Source organism: Macrotis lagotis, chromosome 1 (assembly GCF_037893015.1).
Source record: "Macrotis lagotis isolate mMagLag1 chromosome 1, bilby.v1.9.chrom.fasta, whole genome shotgun sequence".
Taxonomy (NCBI): Eukaryota; Metazoa; Chordata; class Mammalia; order Peramelemorphia; family Peramelidae; genus Macrotis; species Macrotis lagotis.
This window is the reverse complement of record NC_133658.1, coordinates 693734457-693756299: the sequence shown is the minus strand read 5'-3', so window position 1 is coordinate 693756299 and position 21843 is coordinate 693734457. Positions and strand designations below refer to the sequence as shown.

General features: G+C 33.7%; 1 protein-coding gene across 1 annotated transcript in view; it reads left to right on the top strand.

Moving 5' to 3' along the window:
• Positions 1–21843, top strand: part of LOC141506244 (E3 ubiquitin-protein ligase UBR3-like) — a 140209-nt gene that overhangs the window by 53619 nt on the left and 64747 nt on the right. The window contains 1 exon segment of the mRNA XM_074212816.1: positions 11672–11738. Within this exon segment, the coding sequence (XP_074068917.1) occupies positions 11672–11738 (67 nt within the window).

Here is a 21843-nt window from a genome sequence, read left to right as displayed (position 1 = left end):
TTTGTATTCAGTTTCATTCTTATGAGTAGCTGTGCCTGCTTTTTTGACCTGCTGTCCCTAGTGTAACAGAATGTTATGCACTCAGCACAGTGCTATTTATATATCAACATTCTTCAGAGTACTTCTTGTTTCTTTTTCTGTATACAATGTGAAACAAGAGCAGTGGGATTTATTGCATGGAATTAAACAGAAAAGACATTATTAATAATGTGACATTAATTTTATGGAATGACCATGAAGGTTTTAGGTTTTTGCAAGGCAAATGGGGTTAAGTGGCTTGCCCAAGGCTACACAGCTAGGTAATTATTAAGTGTCTGAGACCGGATTTGAACCCAGGTACTCCTGACTCCAGGCCAGTGCTTTATCCACTGTGCCACCTAGCCACCCCTGACCATGAAGTTTTAAAAGCATTAATGAAATAGGAAGTTAAAAAAAGAAAATTGCCTTTAAAATATGTGGATTTAATTAGAAAATTATCACAGAAAGAACATGATAAAAATCAAGAGTTTTCATCCACTTTTTTTGGTTTATAAGTCTCAGATAACTTTACAGGATTACTTTATACTTTATCAATGAATTTTTTGATAATGTGACACTATAAATGGTTAAATTTTTGGCAAGTAAAGTTTATTATACAAATGTGATTTGGAATTAAATTGGATTAAAATCAAATTTTAAAGAATGGGCGTGATTAATTATATGTCAATGAAGATTTAAAGCAAATATGTGTTTTTTAAATCTAGAATCGGAGACTTTTGGTATTTGTTCTGGGAGGTGATAGGAAACTGCTGGAGTTTAAGGAGTAGGAGATGATAAGGCAGGGATGGGATGGGGAAGCTTTTTTTCTGCCAAGGACCATTCGGATATTTATAACTTCATTTGTGGGCCATACAAATTTATCAGATTGGTCAGACATTTAATTACTTCACCCCTAGTGAGATGACTGGAACTGCTTTTCTTTGGTGAAGTGTGTGATGTTAGCCGATACTGATTATCTTGTTACTTGCACCTGCTTTTCCAGGTTTGTATTTGTCATTATGGAGCTTAGTTAACATTTTGTGATGGTAATTTTTGAAAAGAGCTGCTTGCAGCAGTAAATTGTTTGGAACACATGCACATTTCAGTGCATGTCTCCTCAAAGTAGGAAATTCATCATTGCAGTGAGAGATTGTTGTACCTAGCTTTCAGCTCATCTTCACTTTGCAGCAGAATTTGCATTGTAGGTTATCAGACACATCAGGTCATTCAATATTGAGAGGAGTAGCAAAGATCCATTTGTTTATTTTTCTCATCCTTGAATCTTTCATTAAATGTCTCAATTAGTTTCACACATTCAATAGCATATTCAATTATTGTAAAAGGCTTTTGTCCTTCCAGAGTGAGGAAATGTACCTTTTTATTCCTTTTAAGTTGTACTTTACTCAGCCTTAGTTTAGCTTCAAATGATTTCATGTTTGAAATCAGGAGCTGAAAACCTGTTTGGGGCCCTATAGCTTGAGGTTCAGCTCTGAGAAGTACTTGAAAATCAGAAACAGTAGATCACACAACCATTTGCTTCATTTCCATGAACTGCTTGGCTTCATCTTGCAGTTTGTAAAACCTCTTGAGAATGTTCCTGAGAGTCAATCACCACAGGACACAGTGGTAAACAAGATCAACGAACTCAGAGTCAAACTCATTCAGTAACTCCCTAATCTCTCTGCTTTTGACAAAATTAATGCATGATACTACTGTTGGCATCACATTGTTGAACTGTAACAACTGTGCAGAGACTTTCTTGTGTTATGATGCAGGGATATATAATTAAATCCTTTGGATCAAGACTGAGACGATTCAGTTTTTTTTTTTTTTAGATTTTTCAAGGCAATGGGGTTAAGTGGCTTGCCAAGGCCACAATGCTAGGTAATTATTAAGTGTCTGAGGTTGGATTTGAACCCAGGTATTCCTGACTCCAAGGCTGGTGCTCTATGTACTGCGCCACCTAGCCGCCCCAATTCACTTCTTTATTGACAAATGCATTTAGCCTTTTCATGAGCCAACTATGACTGTATCTCCATCTATAGCAAGAACACTTACTTTTTCAAATGTTAACTCAAGCCTTTTTTCATTGATAAAAACAAGTCTGTCGAACAAGTTCTCATCATGTATGATTTCCAGGGACAGTAGTTCCTTTCATGTTATCCCACCAACAAAAATGACCAGTTGGGTTATGTCTGTTGTCTTGTCACAGGCCAGTGGGGAAAATTTGAAATCTGCAGAATTTGTTTTTTTCAATATTCTGTGCTCTCAATTATCTGATCTGAGAGGGTTTTCAGAGACAAATTACACTCTGAAACAATTTTTTTTAGGTTTTTTTTTTGCAAGGCAAATGGGGTTAAGTGGCTTGCCCAAGGCCACACAGCTAGGTAATTATTAAGTGTCTGAGACCGGATTTGAACCCAGGTACTCCTGACTCCAAGGCCGCTGCTTTATCCACTATGCCACCTAGCCACCCCGCTGCCACCTAGCCGCCCCACTCTGAAACAATTTAATTCGTTTGGTGCTAACAAGCCTGCAACAACTACCCTGGACTCTTCCACAAACTCTCCCTCTACATGAGGCCTCAGCTTCTTTGTGATTAGCTTGATCACTATATAACTTTTCTGTCACATCAAAGCTTCTTGTGATTTCAAAGTTCCATTGATTTTATATGTGTCTACATTTGACCTCCCAGTTCATTGAGTTTAACTTGCTTTGGACTGTAGTGATACCCCCAAATTGCCTTTTTTCATTATTGCTAATACATCATCACAAAAACGGCTTTAGGTTAAGTGCCTCAATTAATTTCACACATTTACCAGTATATTCAAGTATCGGAGAAGGTGTTTCTCCTTCCAGAGTGGGGAAATGCACTTTCCGCACTTTGACTTCATCAAAAAAATAATCATTAATCTATTTCTCTTGGAAAGATTGGGGCACTGCATCAATTTTTCTTTGCTTTGTGATTGCCATTGGCTACTTAAAGTTTTAATAACTATCCAATGTATGTGTGCTGCCACAGTGTGATTATTTTTGCTTTGTTCTAAATCTACATCTTGGTTTTGTAACTTATCCAGTGTTCATATCATCAACTCTTGAGGTCTTTTCTGAATATTTTAATTTCCTTAAGCTTTGTTTGAGACTGAGGTTTTGCAAGGATTGTGTGGATAAAGGTTGGATTGGATTTATTGTTTGTGTCATCAAAGAAGTAAATATCATTGTCAATCATCAAAGACAAGATCAGCAACATCATGAGGAATTATCTCTTAATATCACATCTCATCATCATTGGATTGCCATAGTTTCATCCCTGTATGCTAGCACTTTTGCACTGTGTGTCTTCCCAGCTTGCTTGGCACTGACTATCATAAGTCACCCCAATTCAGATAGATGAAATTGGATATGGGCAGCCCATGAGATGCATATATGTCTATCCTGTCATGTACTAGTATGTATCCTGTCTATTCTGTAATGAACAGTCCTGGCTTGTCCCTCAAAATTTACGTTATTATTTTAATTCACTTAATATAAATTTATATTGTGATGAAACAAACTCCTATTGAACTTTGAGTCCTGCTTGTGGTTGCCTTGACCAAGTCAGAGCAAATAATTTTACTAACCTTATATGGTCCAAGGGCCAGACTTTACACATCCTGGAGTAGAAGATGATGAGATCAGACCTCTGCTTTAAGAAGACTATAAAGGGAACATATTTGAGAGAAGCTATAAAGATAAAATTGATAGACCTTGGCAGTAGATTTGAAATGGCGGAATGAAAGGGGGGGGCTCTAGGATCACACCTGCGTTGTGAACCTGGATTACCTGGTAGATGAAGTCTCTTGAAAGTAATAGGGAGATTTTAGGAGGAAAGATGATGAATTCAGTTTTAGATGTGTTGAGTTTGTTATTAGTTATTATGTGTATATATTATACACATAAGTTATGAATCAACTGATGCTGAACGAGATGAGCAGAACTAGAAAAGCATTGTACACGCTAACAGCAACATGGGGGTGAGGATCAACCTTGATGGACTTGCTCATTCCATCAGTGCAACCATGAGGGACAATTTGGGGCTGTCTGCAATCTGTATCCAGAGAAAGAACTGTGGAGTTTGAACAAAGACCAAGGACTATTACCTTTAATTTAGAAAAAAAACAAAACATAACCAAACCCTGATATCTTATTGTCTGATCTTGCTATCTCTTTTTACTTTGTTTCTTTCTTAAGGATATGATTTCTCTCTCATCACATTCAATTTGGATCAATGTATACCATAGAAACAATGTAAAGACTGGCAAATTGCATTCTGTGTGGGATGGGGGGAGGGAAGTAAGATTAGGGGGGAAAAATTGTAAAACTCAAATAAAATCTTTAAAAAAAGAAAAAAAAAGACGATTACAAAACTTCCAGTTCAAGATGTCTATAGGTAGTAAGAGATAAAATTCTGGAAATTATTATGTTAAGGCTAGATAAGAATATCTGGGAATCATCAACATAGAGATGAAAAGTGAATCAATGTGATCTGGTGAGATTAACCCAGTCAAATAATATAGAAGATCCTGGGTTTGAGCCCACTAGGATTTACACAATTAGTAGGCATGACCTGGATGAAGATCCAGATGTATAGTATTACGAAAACCCAGAGAGAAGAGAGTATCAAGGAGAGAGTAGGGTGATCCACAGTTTCAAAGGCAGCAGAGGAGTTCAGAAGGATGAGGATTGAGGAAAGCACTGTTAGATTTCAGAGACATGGTAATTTTGGAGAGAACAGTTTAAATTGAATGATGAAATTAGAAGCCAGAGTCCAGGGAGTTATGAAGAGAATGAGAAGAAAGGAGGATGAGACATCTATTGTCAATGTACTTCTTAAGGAATTTGACCAGAAAAAGGAGAGAAGAGATGATACTTGGCAGGGATGGATAGATCTGGTGAGGTATTTTTGAGGATGTGAAGACATTGAAGATGTGAGATTAAACATTTTTGAAGCATCTACTATGTGCCGGGCACTGTACTTTTTTGTTGTTCATTTCTTGAGATTCTTTGAGTCCTCATTCTATGCAGAGTTACTGAAGTGGCTTGCCATTTCCTTTTCCAGCTCATTTGACAGATGAGGAAGCTGAGGCAAAGAGGGTGAAGTGATTTGCCTGGAATCAGAGAGCTAGCAAGTGTCTACAGCTGAATTTGATCTTAAGTTTTCCTGACTCCATATCTGACACTCCCATCTACTGTGCCACCTTACTATTTTATTTTTATTTAATAGCAATCCTGGGATGTGTGTGCTATATATATATGTATGTATATATATACATACATATATATATATATGTATGTATATATATACATACATATATATATATATATATTTTTTTTTAACAATTTACAGATGAGAAAATTGTGAAAGACAAAAGATAAATGACTCTAGAGTTACACAGCTAATAAGTATTTGAAGTTGAATTTGAATTCAGGGCTTCTTGAGTCCAGATCCAGTATCTATCATCTGTACCATTTACCCCCTCTAAAACGTGAGTGTATTTGCAGACAATAGGAAGGCTGTCAGTAGATAAGGAGAGACTGAATATAAATGAGAATGGAGATGATAAGAGGGGACAAGCTCCTGGAGAAGACAGATGGAATAGAATTGCTTCTACATGTAGAGGACTGGGAGAAGAGCCACAATTATGTGAAAGGATGGGAGTCAGGCATATGAATAATAAGAGATGTAGAGAAAGGGATTAAAAAAAAGGAATACCTCAAACAGAGTATGTTTTTTTCTTTCTTTTCTCCAGAGAGTTCTCTGCCTTTTTTTGCCTGCTACTTTATCTCTCATTTGGTGGCCTGGGCCCATGGTTAACTTCCTTTGTTCTTTATGAATGAGAGACATAGAATTTAAAAAAAAAATGACAATTAACTCATTTTATTGGAAGAGTTCACTTTTTAAAAAATATTAATACATTTTCAAAAATGTTAGTTTTATTTTTTCAAGGTCATGCATTAAGTCCAACCATCAAAGGAGGAGATATAGGGGACTGTTATTAGAATTTTTTTAAATGATTCAGCAGATATATAAGAATAATTTTTAATTACCTAAAACCTTAAACATACATACCACAAAATAAAACCCATAAAATTTCAGGAGCTAGTAGTAATAAAACAATATGTCTATTTTGATACTAGAGATTCAAATAAAGATTAATTGAATCAGTTACTTTAATCTAGAATAGCAGCAACTTGTCAAGTGTTCTATATATTACAACTCAACAAGAAAACAAAAAGAGAAATTCTATTCAAAATAGAATGTTTAAAATATTTGACCGTGTACCTTTGAAGATGCAAGAGTAATATGAATACAAAACATTTCTTGCAGAAATAAAGGAAGATAAATTTGAGAACTATTAATTGCTCATTTGGGAGGGGCATGCTAATATAATGCAAATGACAGTGTTCCTCCATTAAGTGCAGACTTGGAGTCATGCCAAACTGCCCAAGTGTTCTTTTATAGAAATAGAAAAAATAATTTAAAAATCATTTGGAAAAATAAAAATTAAGGAATCTCAGTGCAAATAATTTTAAAAGTTAACTGAGAAGAAATGGCAGTACATGATCTCAAATTAAACCACAGAATAATAACAGGGATTCATCATCAAACACAGATGAGCTAATGGATGGAAGTTTTTACAGTGATGAGGAGTTGTATTAATTTTATGATGAATAAAACTTGAGTTTTAGACTGGCTATGGACAGTATTATCTATCATTAGGAAGAAAAACAAAAAAAAAAAAGAAAAGTAAAACCAATTATTTCTTTTGTATCTCTTTCCCTCAATCCTAATTCCTCAAATCGAAAATGACTGATATGAAACAGTTTATCCAAAATATGTATATACAATGCTAACTTGTTTGCTACTCAGGGGAGGGGGGGTGGGTAAAAGAAGTTGGAAGGAAATTTTGCAACTTAAAATGTATGTGCATATAGATGAAAATAAATTAATTAAAAAAAATTTAAATAGCAGACAGAGGTTTCTTTTTAAGTAAATGGAGGACTGAGAAATTTTTTTCCTAGAAATTACACTATGTCTGAAGGTAAATATGTTTTTAGTGCTAAACATACTTAGTTTTAGATTAAGGAGAGTTTTGGATTAGTGGTATGGTATAATAGCCCTGTTACAGACTCAGCTTTTCTCTATTGAGATTAAGCCCTGGCATATAGCTGGAAACCTATTCCTTGGGAGCGGTAGCTGTAAAGGAATGAAAATTACATGTTTAGTCAAGTGTAGCAGAATTTAAGAATGTCATTTAGATTGATTAGGACTTCATCAATTGATTCCCCCCCTTCTATCACTTTCTCACCAGGTTAATTAAATCTTCTGAGGGGGCTGGTGACAGAGAGAACAGGAAATTATTAATTATTTATTTATATTATTTTACTTCTTTACAGGGTATTAAGAATTAGGAGGGAAGCTTTCCATTGAAACTGAAGATTGAGTATGCCTATTGTAATAGGCAAGTTTAGCAGTTCTGAGACAGTCGAAGCAGGAAATAACTCCAAGGAATATTTTTCAGACTCTCCAAAAAGACTTCTTATGGAGGAGACACTTGAGAGGGGATGGCTCTTTGCTTTTCTGACTTCCTCTGCCTGCTGACTTGGCTGGCTTCCTTTAAGTTCCAGCTAAAAATCTATTCTGTTACAGAAAATCTTTCCAAACCCCTCTTAATACTAGGGCCTTCCTTCTGTTAATTATCAGCTATTTAGCCTGTATATAACTTGCTTTGTATATATTTGTTTGCAGGAAATGTCTCCTATCAGATTGTAAACTCCTTATGATCAGGAATGCTTTTGTCTCTTTTTTTTGTACTCCTGTACTCAGTACAGTGCCTGACACAATAGTGGTCCCTTAAAAAAATATTCATTGATTATACCTCTGTCAAGGGGCAGTCCCCACCTTTTTTTTTTTTTTTTTGCAAGGCAGTGGGGTTAAGTGACTTGCCCAACGCAGCACAGCTAGGTAATCATAAAGTATCTGAGGTCAGATTTGAACTCAGGTACTTCTGACTCCAGGGTCGGTGCTCTATCCACTGCGCAATCTAGCTGCCCTTAAATGCCCCCTTCTTAATTGGCTATGACACTTGACACTGGAGCTACTAGCCAAGTAGGAGATGCTTTATTCAGGAAGATATTCATTTGAAATTGCTCTAAGATGGTGACCCCTATGATTCTAAAACAATATTATATCAATTATTCAGTCAGCCACTTGCTTGATAAGTCCTTTCCCCTTCTCTTCCCTCTATCCCTTTCTCCTTTTATTTCTCTACATTTTCTTTCCTTTTTGTTTATTTTTCCTCTCCTTTCCTCACTTCCTTTCCTCTACCCTTTTTCTTTTCTCCCTTTTTTCTTGGCTTTTTTCCTTTAAAATACACTTTATTATTATCTTTTATTTTTATACCACCTAAATTTCTTCTACTAGTTTCCTTCCCAACTCCCAGAGTGCCATTATATATAACAAAATTTTTTCAAGGACAGGAAAAATAGGGGGGGAAGGGGGAGGAAAAAAAAAATAGAACCTCCTTTCCCCAGCAAACCTAATCAGTTCATCGAAAGGGCCTAAAACATATATGCAGTGTTTAACATCTTAGCCCTCCCACTTTCATATAGTAATGTGTAGAGAGATGTCTTCTTTAGGGCCTTTCTTTTCTTTCTTTTTTTTTTTTTTTAAAGATTTTGTTTATTTTGAGTTTTACAATTTCCCCCCCAGTCTTACTTCCCTCCCCCCACAGAAAGCAATTTGTCTACATTGTTTCCATGGTATACATTGATCCAAATTGAGTGTGATGAGAGAGGAAATCATATCCTTAAGGAGGAAACATCAAGTATAAGAGATAACCAGATCAGACAATAAGATATCAGTTTTTTTTTTCTAAATTAGAGGGAATAGTCCTTGGACTTTGTTCAAACCCCTCAGTTCTTTCTCTGGATACAGATGGTATTCTCCATTGCAGATAGCCCCAAACTGTCCCTGATTATTGCACTGATGAAATGAGCATGGCCATCAAGGTTGAGCTTCACCCCCATTTTGCTGTTAGGGTGTACAGTGTTTTTCTGGTTCTGCTCAACTCACTCAGCATCAATTCATTGCAAATCCCTCCAAGCTTTTTCTTCTTTTTTTTTGTAATTTTACATTATTTATTTTTAATTGTTCCGTGGTGTTTCCATTTGCATTATTGTAGTTGTGAATATGATTTTCTTGGAGCTTTTTAAATTCTATATCAGTTCATAAGTTTTTTCATTTTCTGTGCTTATCAATTTTGTAATATTTTATAATATTAATTCATTACATTTATGTCCCGCAATTTGTTTAGTTTTCTTTCAAATGATCTACTTTGTTTTGCCATTACAAAAGTGCCATTAAAATTATTTTCCTATATTTTTGAGATGTCTCTTCTTATCAATGGCATTGGGATAATATGCCTAGCAATATAATATTTGTAAGTCTCATCTTCTTTAGTTTTTGCCAATTTGTTGTTATTAGTAATTCAGAACATTCTTTCATGTGATTGTAGTTTGTAATTTTTCTTTTGATAATCCTTTGTTCATAACTTTTGACTATTTATTGGGGAATAGCTTTTTTAAAATTTATATCCTATATATCTTGAATACCAGACCATTATCTTAGACATATAGTAGAAAGACTTTTTTCCCATTTGACTCCTTTTTAGGTTTTTTTTTTTTTTTTTTTGCAAGGCAGTGGGGTTAAGTGGCTTGCTCAAGGCCACACAGCTAGGTAATCATAAAGTGTCTGAGGCTAGATTTGAGCTCAGGTACTCCTGACTCCAGGGCTGGTGCTCTCTCCACTGTGCCACCTTGCCACCTCGACTCCTTTTAAAATTTTGATATGCATGATTTTATTTAAAAACTTTTCAATTTTATATAATCAAAATTATTTTATCTTTTGTTATTTTTTCTGTCTTTTGATGGTTAAGAATCTATTTCTTGTCCATTGCTGTGAAAAATATGATTTGTTTCTTGCCTAAATTTTTTAATGTATGATCTTTATTATTAAGGTCATACATTGATTTTGAATTTATTGTGATAAAAAGAAATAAGCCTAATTTCTGCCAGACTGCTTTCTATTTTCTCTAAAGGTTCTATTAGGTGAGGAGTTCCTTCTTAAGTAATTTATGTTTTTAATTTTTGAATGCTATGTTATCAAGTTCCATTGTTTCTGATTTCCGCTTGCCTAATCTGTTCTATTGATTTATTACTTATTTTTAATTAGCATCACGTGTTTTTGATAGACTGCTCTTTCAGGTCTGGAAGTAGTACTTTTCCTTTCACCCTTTGTCATTATTTCCTTTAATATTCTAGATCTTATGTTCTGTTATTTCCTTTGATATTTGAGATCTTTTTTCCTCCAAATGAATTTTGCATTAGTCTATTAATTCTGTAAAGGATCCCTTTGGTAGTTTGTTTGGCCCTACCAGATCTGAAATTGTATTATAAAGCATTGGTCATCAAAACTGTATGGTATTGGCTAAGAAATGGAATGGTGGAGAGGTGGAATAGATTAGGTGCAATAGTAGGAATTGATTATTGTAATCTGCTGTTTGATATACCCAAAGAGTCCAGCTTCTGGGATAAGAACTCTCTCTTCAATAAAAACTGTTGGGAAAATTGGAAGTTAGTATGGCAGAAACTTGGATTAGACCAACACTTCACATCCTATACCAAGATAAGATCAAAATGGATGCAGGATTTAGACAGCAGCATGGGAGTGATGATCAACCTTAATGGACTTGGACTTGCTCATACCAACAGGACAGCAATCATGCACAAATTTAGGAAATTTGCAACTGAGAATGCCATCTGTAACCAGAGAAAGAATTGTGGAGTTTGAACAAAGACCAAAGACTATTATCTTTAATTAAAAAAAGTTATCTTATTATATACTTTTGCGGTATCTCATACTTTATGTTTCTTCCTTAAGGATATGATTTCTCTCTCATCACATTCAACTCAGTCTTTAAATTGTTTCTATGGTATGCATTAATCTAACAAACTGCCTTCGGGGGGGGGTGGAGGGAGGGAAGCAAGATTAGGAGGAAAATTGTAAAATTCAAAATAAAACTTTTCAAAAAAAAGTGGTGTAGTATTAAATCTGTTAATTAAGTTTGGAAGTATTGTTGTTTGTATTATTTAGGCCTGACTAGCCTCAATGAGTACTGAATATTTTCCCACATATTTAAATTGTTTTTTAAATTTTTTTAAAGAACACTTTATAATTGAATCTATATAAGGATTTTATTTGCTGCAAAACCTTTTTCTTTCTATTAATACCTTTGCTTTTTGAGAAGTAACCTGTTCTCATTACTTCTGTTCTTTATCTCTTTTGTAGTTTTTGGGTTTTTTTTTTTTTTGCATTTTTCATATCTGCTGTTCTTCTGAATTCTTGGTGTATTTATTATATCTACTAGGTAAAAGCATTTTATTTTTTCTGCTTTTACTCTTTCCTTAATAGTAGTAAGAAAAGGCACAGAATGGGTTAGAAACTATATCAAAAATTAATTCATTTAAACAGTTCCAGCAGCAAAATTGTGAATGGTAAAATAAATTAAAGTGTACATGCTAGTATTAACTTACTATTAAATATTTTTCCTAGGAGGACCAAGATGGTGGCCAAGGTGTGGGCAAGCGCAAGAGGGTAAAATTAAGCAGCAGTGTCAAAGGTATTTGTGAAGTGATATTTCAGTTTTCTTCTCATGTTTGTTGGTTGTTTTTTTAATTTCATAAAAACTTTTAAGACTTATTTAGTCAGTAGGATCACTTAGTTCCAAAAAACCCAGCCAGTATAAATTGTATAAGTGGAATACTTTATACTCTTCTAATTTACAATGATACATAATTATCTGTAAAATTTACAAAATATTCACTGTTGAATATTTATTGATATTCTTCACATAACTATTTTTGACTTAAGAAAACGCTTTCCTTTGGTCTGTTTGATTTTTATATAAAACTTTATTAGCCTGAAAATTACTGTTTTGATGATATGTTTGAGGTTTAAAATGATTTTTAATTTAGGAAAGTCTAACTTTCAAGTTCTTGAAAGATCTTGAGTAAATAATATTTAATGTTTCTAAATTAGAGGTATACATTTTGAAACATTTTTTCTATTATTCAACTGAAGGACTAAATTAGGGACATTCGTTGCTGCAGTTGGAATGAGCCCTCTCTGAATTTTAAAAATGAGATTTGGTCAATTTCCTTTATCTATCTGCATTATTTCATTTGGTGGCAAATGCTTTTCCAGATGAATGATAATATAATAACTAGGGAAGCAAGAAATGAGGAAATCTATGCCACAACTTGAAGGTCCAAAACAAATCAGAAAGAAGAAATTAGAGGTATGGCATAACATAGGCTAATGCCACTAAATTCTATCTTTTGCATAGACTACAGTCTCTAATCCATTCTTAGTTCAGGTGCTTAGATTATGGCTTTTTCCTCATCTTTAGTAATTGTGATTTTAGGAATCTCTTGGGAAGATTGTGTTTTACTCCCAGAGCTATAGGGTAAGATGGAGTGATTTATTAGGACTTCTCCCCTAAGCATATTAGAACTCTGCAGACCTGTGAGGAAAGTCTGAACCTAGTTCCCTTGGATATTGTTTGAATCACCTTAGATGGCTTTTAGTTAGAGGTCTCTTTACAGCTCAATAGACCTGCTTCTTATTTGGAAAATACTTGGAAATACTGTCTTATGCTTCATGATATGATTGACATGTATTATTACTGTTCACTGGTAAATGATGAAATGTATTTTTTTATGTGTTACTTTTAGTCTGTAGTCATGAAGAAATGAAAAAGAATATTGTTCTTTGTGCTAGTTTTGGAGGTACAAGTTTATCTCCAAAAGGACACATTTTACAATGGAATTATTTATTTTTAGGATTCAATTTAGTGGCTTTAATGCTTAGTGTATAAAGTAGTAAAAATGCTTTCATCCTTTTAGTATTTTTTGATGTATTTTAGTAGTCATTATATCCTAGTATATTAAACAATACTGATGCCTTGTTATTCTTTAGCTTAAGAAGAATTTGACTTAACAATAAAGGAGGTAGTAAAATATGGAAACAACTTCTGGGGTGGTGGTTTGGCCTGATTAAAGTGCAGTTTCTTTGTTTTAAGGTAGAATATCCAACTCTACCTCATTGATTTTAGCTGAAACAAAGCATAATATAGTAAGTAACAACTATTGTTTGCAGTTATAAATTTAAAAACAAATTAGGGAAGAGAAAAATTTCTTTTTTTAATTTTTAAATTTTTAAATTTTTTTTTTAGGTTTTTTGCAAAGTAAATGGGGTTAAGTGGCTTGCCCAAGGACACATAGCTAGCCAATGATTAAGTGTCTGAGGCCGGATTTGAACTTAGGTACTCTTGACTCCAGGGCCAGTGCTCTATCCACTGCTCCACATAGCTGCCCTGAAAATTTTCTTTTCTAGAAGTTTTGAATTTTTATTTTGAATCACAAATATTGACTTTATGAATTTATTAGCTTTTTCTTGAGAGAATTATAAAGAACAGGCTTCTTGACCATGGTGACATTTTTTGGTTTTGAATCACTACAATGAGCTTACATTTTATTGAGGGGAAACAATATAACAAAGAACTTAGATTCTTTTGATAGGAGGCAGATAACCAAATACAAAGTACATGCAAAATAATACAAAATAATTTTAATCAGGACATAGCACTACTAACTGAGGATGTTAATTCACAAAAAACACCCCCTGTAAAATAGGTCATGTGGGGGCCGAGCCAAGATGGTGGCATGAAGGCAACATTTCCTGGGAACTCCTTCCCCTTGAAATTCCAAAGGCCAACAAATTATGACTCTAGCCAAAATTTAGAGGGGTAGAACCCACAGAAAGAATGAGTGATACATTTTCCCAGTCCAAGTTAACTTAGATGTTCTGTGGGAAAGGTGTGTTTCACCAGAACCTGGAATTGGAAAAAGCCCTGGAAGCACTTGAAGGGATGGAGAGAGCATTCTGCTACACCAGAATGAGTGTGGAGTAGGATCACTGGCTGCAGAACCTGCAGTGAGAATCTGGAGAAAGCAGTCTGTACCCCCAGAGACGGTAAGGGAGTCAGGGAAGACTGCAGAAATTGCTTGCCTACATTCAGATCCAGGTTGCAATTTGGGCTTCCATACTAAGATGGCCAAGCAGGAACCCTCCTTATAGCTCCAGGGCAGAGGGAAGTATGGAGGACATCTACATTGCACAGGCAAGAGAGCATAAGACTGTTGGAGGATTAAAGGTCCCAGTGGGGTGCCCCACCCCCCTAAGAAAACCCCAAAGCGTTTGAAGTGCTGTGGATTGGTCTTGAGCTGAGGAAATGAATAAACAGAAAAAGAAGAATCTGACTGTAGAGAATTACTTTAATCCCATGGAAGATCTAAACACATAATCAGATGACAAAAAAAATTGAAGCTTCCGTATCCAAGACTTCAAGAAAAACAGAAAATGGGCTCAGACTATGGATGAGCTCAAAAAAGTCTTTGAAAAGCAATTAAGGGAGGTGGAGGAAAAATTGGGAGGAGAAATGAGAATGATGTAGAAAAATCATGAAAACCAAATCAACAGCTTGGTGAAAGAAATATGAAAAATACTGAAGAAAATAATGTTAAAAACCAGTTTAGCGGGCAGCTAGGTGGTGCAGTGGATAGAGCACCAACCTTGGAGTCAGAAGTACCTGAGTTCAAATCTGGCCTCAAACACTTAATAATTGCCTAGCTAATTTCCCCATTGCCTTGCAAAAAACCTAAAAAAAATCAAAAACAAAAACAAACCAGTTTAGGCCTAATGGAACAAGCAAAGCAAAAAACAAATGAGGAGAAGAATGTGTTAAAAGCAGAATTGGCCAGCTGGAAAAGGAGATAAAAAAGGTCTCTGAAGAAAATAACCCCTTCACATGCAAAATGGAATTAAAGGAAGCTGATGACTTTGCAAGAAATCAAGAAGAAATAAAACTCTTCCAAAAAAGCCCAAAATTAGCAGAAAATGTGAATTATCTCACTGGAAAAGCAACTGCCCTTGATAACAGATCCAGAAAAGATATAAAAGAATAATAAGATCAAGCTATTTAGTTCTTATTTGGGAAAATGTCATCTATAACTCTTAACTATATTTTTATTACTATGGTAGTTTGATTTAATATATGTATATAGAAAATTTGGGGTTAAACTGAATATGATGAAGTATTCTTAAAAAATAGAATAGAATAAAAAAGTAAAATGGAGCCTATATCTCATACAAATTAGGTGTTAATAGGAAAACTTTTACAATGTAGAGGGAAGAGGAAATTGAGGGCTCACAGTGGTAGAAATCTTATTCTCATCAGAAGTGGTTTAAAGAACACATAACATATGCATGTAGAAGGGTGTAGAAGTCTTAATATCTTCCAAACAAATATGAATATGAGGGAATAGTAAGCAAAAGAAAATAAGGGGAGAGGGTAAGGGAGAGATTCTTAGAAGATGTTTGGATTAGAAAAGTTACAGTTGAAGAAAATTAGATGTCTAAAGAAGTATAGGACAAAAAAAGTTGAGAAGGCTAAAGAAGTGAGCAAAAAAAATAGAATAGGAGAAATGGACAACTAGGAAATATAACTTTGAAGGTGAATGGGATGAACTCACCTATAAAATAGAAATTGATAGCAAAATGGATTTAGAATCCAACAATATTTGTTTACAAGAAACTTATTTAAAAATGAGAGATACATGGAGAGTAGAAATAAGGGTTGAGTAGAATTTGTTATTCTCTAGCTGATACAAAGGAAAAGCTGGGGTACTAATCATGATATTAGACAAAGTTAATTTTTTTTTTTGAGATTTTGAAATTTTAATTCACCTACTATATATAAGCTATTAGTTTATATTCACTATAATAAACTATTCACTTGTCCCACTTTGGCTTAAAACTCAGTGTCAGGGCTGAGATAAGGAAATCTCCTTATTAGAATAATGTCATCTGCTGATCCTGGGCCCTCAGTTTCCTATCTGAAGAAAAAGGCTAACAAACCCAAAGGACTTTAAACAACAAAAATTAAAAAGTTTTCCTAGCATTGCTATTTTCTGTTGCAAAATCAAGGAAACTGATCAAAAAGGCTTTTGAAGACTAAGGCACAGGGGCTGAAATAACTGTCTTGAGGCAGTTTGTTTAATTAGAAATCTAGGATTAAATGAAGCAGGAAATGGTAGGAAATCTGGGAACTAAGCTGCTTAAACTAAGTTTTTGCTCAACTAAGTAAGATCACTAAACCTAGAATCTGGCCCAAGGATAGAACCACAGTCCTGTAGTCAGGAGAACTTCAATTCAAATCCAAACCCAGACACTCAATAACTATGTGACCCTGGACAAGTCATTAAATTATGATTACTTCAAAAAATAGTAAAAAAAAACTACAACAACATATCATAAAAAATTATACATTATGAGCAAGTGAGGAATTATATGAGGAATATTTATATGAGGAATTTAGGGATAGTTTAACATAAAGAAAATTATTAAAATAATTTATACAAGTAACTAAAGTAACAAAAATCACATGATTACATCAAAAGATTCAGAAAAAGCTTTGGAGAAAAGACTTGTTCTTCTTAAAACATTTTAAAACCTAGGTATAAGTGAATTTTTCCTTAAAATGATAAGAAACATCTACTTATCATCATATGTTATTTGAAATTGGGATAAGCTAGAAGCTTCCCCAGTAAGATCAAGAATGAAAAATGGATGCCCATATCACCAATATTATTCAATATTGTTTTAGAAATGCTGGTAACAGTAAGAAGAGAAGGAAAAGTAATCGAAGGAATCAGAATGGTCAGTGAAGTACCATAACTATATTTTTGCAGATGATGTGATATTATTGAAAAACTGTAGAGATTCATGTAAAAAGTTGGTTAGAACAATAATTTTAGCAAATTCATAAGTTATAAAATCAATCTACAGTAAGTCATCAAAATTTCTATTTATTACAAACTGCAAGAAAAAATAAGAGCTACTCCATTTAAATTGACTTTAGACAGCATAAAAAACCTCATAGTGTGTACCTAGACAAACCCAGGAACTGCACAAAGATAATTTTAAAAATATTTTTTTAAACTAAGTCAGATTTCAGTAGCTGGAGAAATATTAATTGTTCACAGTTGTACTGAGTCAGTGTAATGAGAATGACAGTTTTGCCTAAACTAATCTTCAATGACATCCCAACTAAACTACCAAAAGTTATTTTATTGAGGTAGAGAAAATAAAAACAGAATTTATTTGGAAGAACAAGAGGTAAAGAATGTGAAAGGAATTAATGAAAAAAAAAGTAAGAGGAGCACCAGGCCTTAAATTGTATTATCAGTTTTTAATTATCAAAAGTATATAGTAGGGATGGCTAGGTGGCGTAGTGGATAAAGCACCGGCTCTGGAGTCAGGAGTACCTGGGTTCAAATCGGTCTCAGACACTTAATAATTACCTAGCTGTGTGGCCTTGGGCAAGCCACTTAACCCCATTTGCCTTACAAAAATAAAAAAGTATGTAGTATTGGGGCAGCTAAGTGCTTCAGTGGATAGAATACCAGTCCTGGAGTCAGGAGGACCTGAGTTCAAATCCTGCCTCAGATACTTAATAATTGCCTAGCTGTGTGACTTGGGCATGTCACTTAATCCAATTGCCTTAACTAAATAGAATTTTAGAAAAGACTGTCCAGTATTAACTAAAAAAATAGAAAGATCAGTGGAACAGAGTTGACATACAAATAGTTAATGATTATAGTAACTTTTGTTTGACACGTAAAGATTGAAACTTGAGATAAGAATTCTATATTTGATAAAAATATTTGGGAAAACTAAAAAACTAGTCTGGCTGAAATTGAGTATAAACTATATAGATACATGATCTAGATATAATGGGAGATACATAAGTAATGTAGAACAACATAGTACATATTCCCTATCAGACTCATGTATAGGAGAAGAATTTATAAATAAACAAGAAAGAATATTGTGAGATCTAAAATGGATAATTTTGATTACACTAAACTGAAAAGATTTTGTACAAATAAAACGAATATAACCAAGATGAGAAGAAAGCAGAAAATGGGGAAAAATTTTGTAGACATTTTCTCAGATTTTTCGTTATTGTAAATATATGGTGAACTTTATCAAATTTATAAAAATATGAATTATTCATTAATTGATAAATCATCAAGGGATATAGATCAGGCTGTTTTTATCATTTTTTCTTTTTAAATTTTATTTCATTTTTTTACATGCAAAGATAGTTTTCAAATTTGTTCATTTGCAAGTTTATAAGTTTCACACTTTTCTATCACCCCCCCCCCACATGGTGGCAAAGAACTTGGTAAAATTGTGTTTAACATAATTCTATATTAGTCATGTTGTGATAGAAGAATTAGAATTAAGGGGGCAAAATCATGAGAAAGAATGGAAAAATACAGCATACTTTACTCTGCATTCAGAATCCATAGTTTACTCACTGAATGAGGATGATATTTTCTTTACCATTTCTCTCAGGATTGTCCTTGATCACTGAACTATTGAGATGAGCAGCATCCATCATAGTTGATCATCTCACAATGTTGTAGTTAATATTCACAGTGTTCTTTTGCTTCTGCTCACTTAACCCAGCATCACTTCATTCAAATCTTTCCATGCTTTTCATGATTTTTTAACAGAACAATAATATTCCTTAACATTCATTGATGGGTTGATTGAGAGGTAGCAGTTAGAAACTAAATATTGGTGAGGAAGGATAAGGGAAAAGTAAAGAGAAAAATATACATGGGGGAAGATAGCATGGAGGGGAAATACAGAGTTGGTAATCAGAACTGTAAATGAGAATAGGATGAACTTTCCCCATAAAATGGAAGCAGATAGCAAGAGTGGATTAAAAACCAGAATCCTGCAATATGCTGTTTACAGGAAATGCATGTGAAACAGAGTTATACACTGGGGTAAAGATAAATGACTGGAGCAGAATATATTATGCTTCAGCAGAAGTAAAAAAATTCAGGCAAGGGTAACAACCTGATCTTAGACAAAGCAAAAGCAAAAACAAATCTCATTAAGAGGGGTAAGGAAGGAAACTACATCTTAAAAGGTACCATAAGCAATGAAGTTAAGGTGAATTGTTATTTAGAAAATTTAGATTAGGTTAGACCTCTAGAGAAAAACTGAATGAAGATAGAAAGGAATATACCATTTTCTCTGCAGTACATGACACCTACACAAAAAAATGACCATATCCAAGGCCTCAGAAACCTCACATTCAAATGCAGAAATATTTAATTCATCCTTTTCAGACCATGATGCAATAAAAATTATATGTAATGAAGAGTCATGGAAAGATGAACTCAATGAATTGAAAACTAAATAACCTAATTTTGAAGAATGAGTGGATCAAAGAACAAATCATACAAATAATAAACAGTTTCATCAAAGACAGTGATAACAATGAAACATCATACCAAAACTTGTGGGATGTAGCTTTAGGGTAAATTTATATCTCTGATGCTTATTTGAATAAAATAGAGAAAGAAGAAATCAATACATTGGGCATGTAACTAAAAGAGCTAGAAAAAGAACAAATTAAAAATCCCCAGTTAAGTAGCAAATTAGACATCCTGAAACTCAAAGGAGAAATTAATAAAATTGAAAGTAAGAAACCCACTTTAATAAAATTAAGTTATTTTTATGAAAAAACCAATAAAATATATAAACCTAAGTGAATCTGATTAAAAAAGGAAAGAACATCAAATTACCAGTATCAAAAAAGAAAAGGGCATATTCACCACCAATAAGGAGGAAGTTAAAGTAATAATTCAGAGCTATTTTGCCTAACTATATGCCAACAACTCTGACATCTTAAATGAAATGGATGCATATTTAAAAAAAATATAAGCTACCTAGATTAACAAGAGAAAGAAAATACTGAACCCCATTTTCAGAAAAAAAAATACTTGAAGAAACCATCAGTGAAGAACTCAAATCTTTTTTTGTAATTATGTGAAAAAATTTTCTACATCAATATTGAAATGCAAATTTCAAATATTTCACACAAATGTGCTAAAATGATAGAAGGGGAAAATGATAAATATCGTAGAGCATGGAAAAAGTTGGGACACTGATAAACTATTGGTGGAACAATTAATGAATCACACCATTTTGGAGAACAATCTGGAATTCTGCCCAAAGAATTATAAAACTGTTTACTCAATGACTCAGCAATACCATTATTAGGTTTATTTCCTAAGGTAATCCGGGAAAAAGGAAAAGAACCAATATGTTCTAAAATATTTATAACTGCTCTCTTTATGGTGTCAAAGAATTGAAAATTGAGGGGACACCTATTTACTGGGGAATGGCTAGACAAGTTATGGTATATGATTGTGATGGAATAGTACTGTTCTGTAAGAAATGGTGAGCCAGCTGATTTCAGAAAAAATCTAGAAAGGCTTGCAAGGAATAATGAGTGAAATGAGCAGAAAGAATATCATATACAATAATAGCTATGTTATTTGAAGTGAATGACTAAGTTATCGTGACTATCATTAAATGGTCACATCATTTACAAAGGGCTTATGAAGGAAGATTCCTACTACCTCTATCCTACAAAGAAAGAACTGATAAACAGAAGTTTCCATAGTATGGTTTTATGTATTTATATGTATTTATGTATGTATACGTATGTGTTTATCTGTCTCCCTCTCTCTGTATGCATGTATATATGTATATGTGTCTATATCTCACCATCTAGCTATCTCTGTCAAATGGTGGCCTCTTATGTGGGATGGGGAGGGTGGGAGGGAGGAAATGAGAATGAAAGTTCACAGCTTAATATTTAACAAAAATAAATAAAATTAAATTAAAACATTTTAATAATGTTCTTTTATGACTTGCTAATTTTGCTAACTTTCATCACTTTTCTTGGATAATAAAATGTTGTAGTCCATTCCCTTAAGTGTCAAATTTCCAAGAACAATAGTATTAATTTTATTTAACTTTAAAAACAATTACTTTAAGCATTTTTTGCCCAGGTGTGAACTTTTCTTCAGTCATCTACATTTAACTAAACCCACATAAATCTTAGAGAACAGTAAGAAAAAGTCACTTAAAGAGGCATAGTGTTGACCTCTGGGTCTACTATTTCCATTTCAATTAAAATAAATTCCTTTTTGATTGATTTATTTTGGTTTTTTGTTTGTTTTTATTTTTTTCACACTGTGAGTTTTTTTCAGCACAGTGGACAGAATGCTGGTCTTGGAATCAGAAGACCTCAGTTCACATCTGGCCTCAAATATTAGCTGTGTGAGTCTGGGTTAATTTGTTAATCTGTTTGCCTCAGTTTCCTCACCTGTAAAATGAAGATAATAGTAGTACCTGTCCCATAAGTTTGTTGTGAGGATCTGACATATAGTGAAAAGTACTTAGCCCATTGCCTGGCATAGAGTATATGCTGTAATTTGTGCTGTAATTCATCGCTTCTGTATATAGTTTTTTCCTCTTTTAAAATGACTACTTTTAGGTTAATTTTTCCTCTTTTCTCATCAAGCCTCTTTCTTTATCATATCAAAACAGATGCTTTTGAGATCTAGAGATCTAGCCCTAGTGGTTGCTTGATTGTCTCATAGGCATTTCAAACTTAAAAAGTTCAAAGCAGAACCTATTTTTTCCCCCACTGAATCCTGATCATTCTCTTAGCTTTCTTTTTATTGTTAAAGAGACCATTATTCTTCCTCTTACTCAAGTTCACAGCA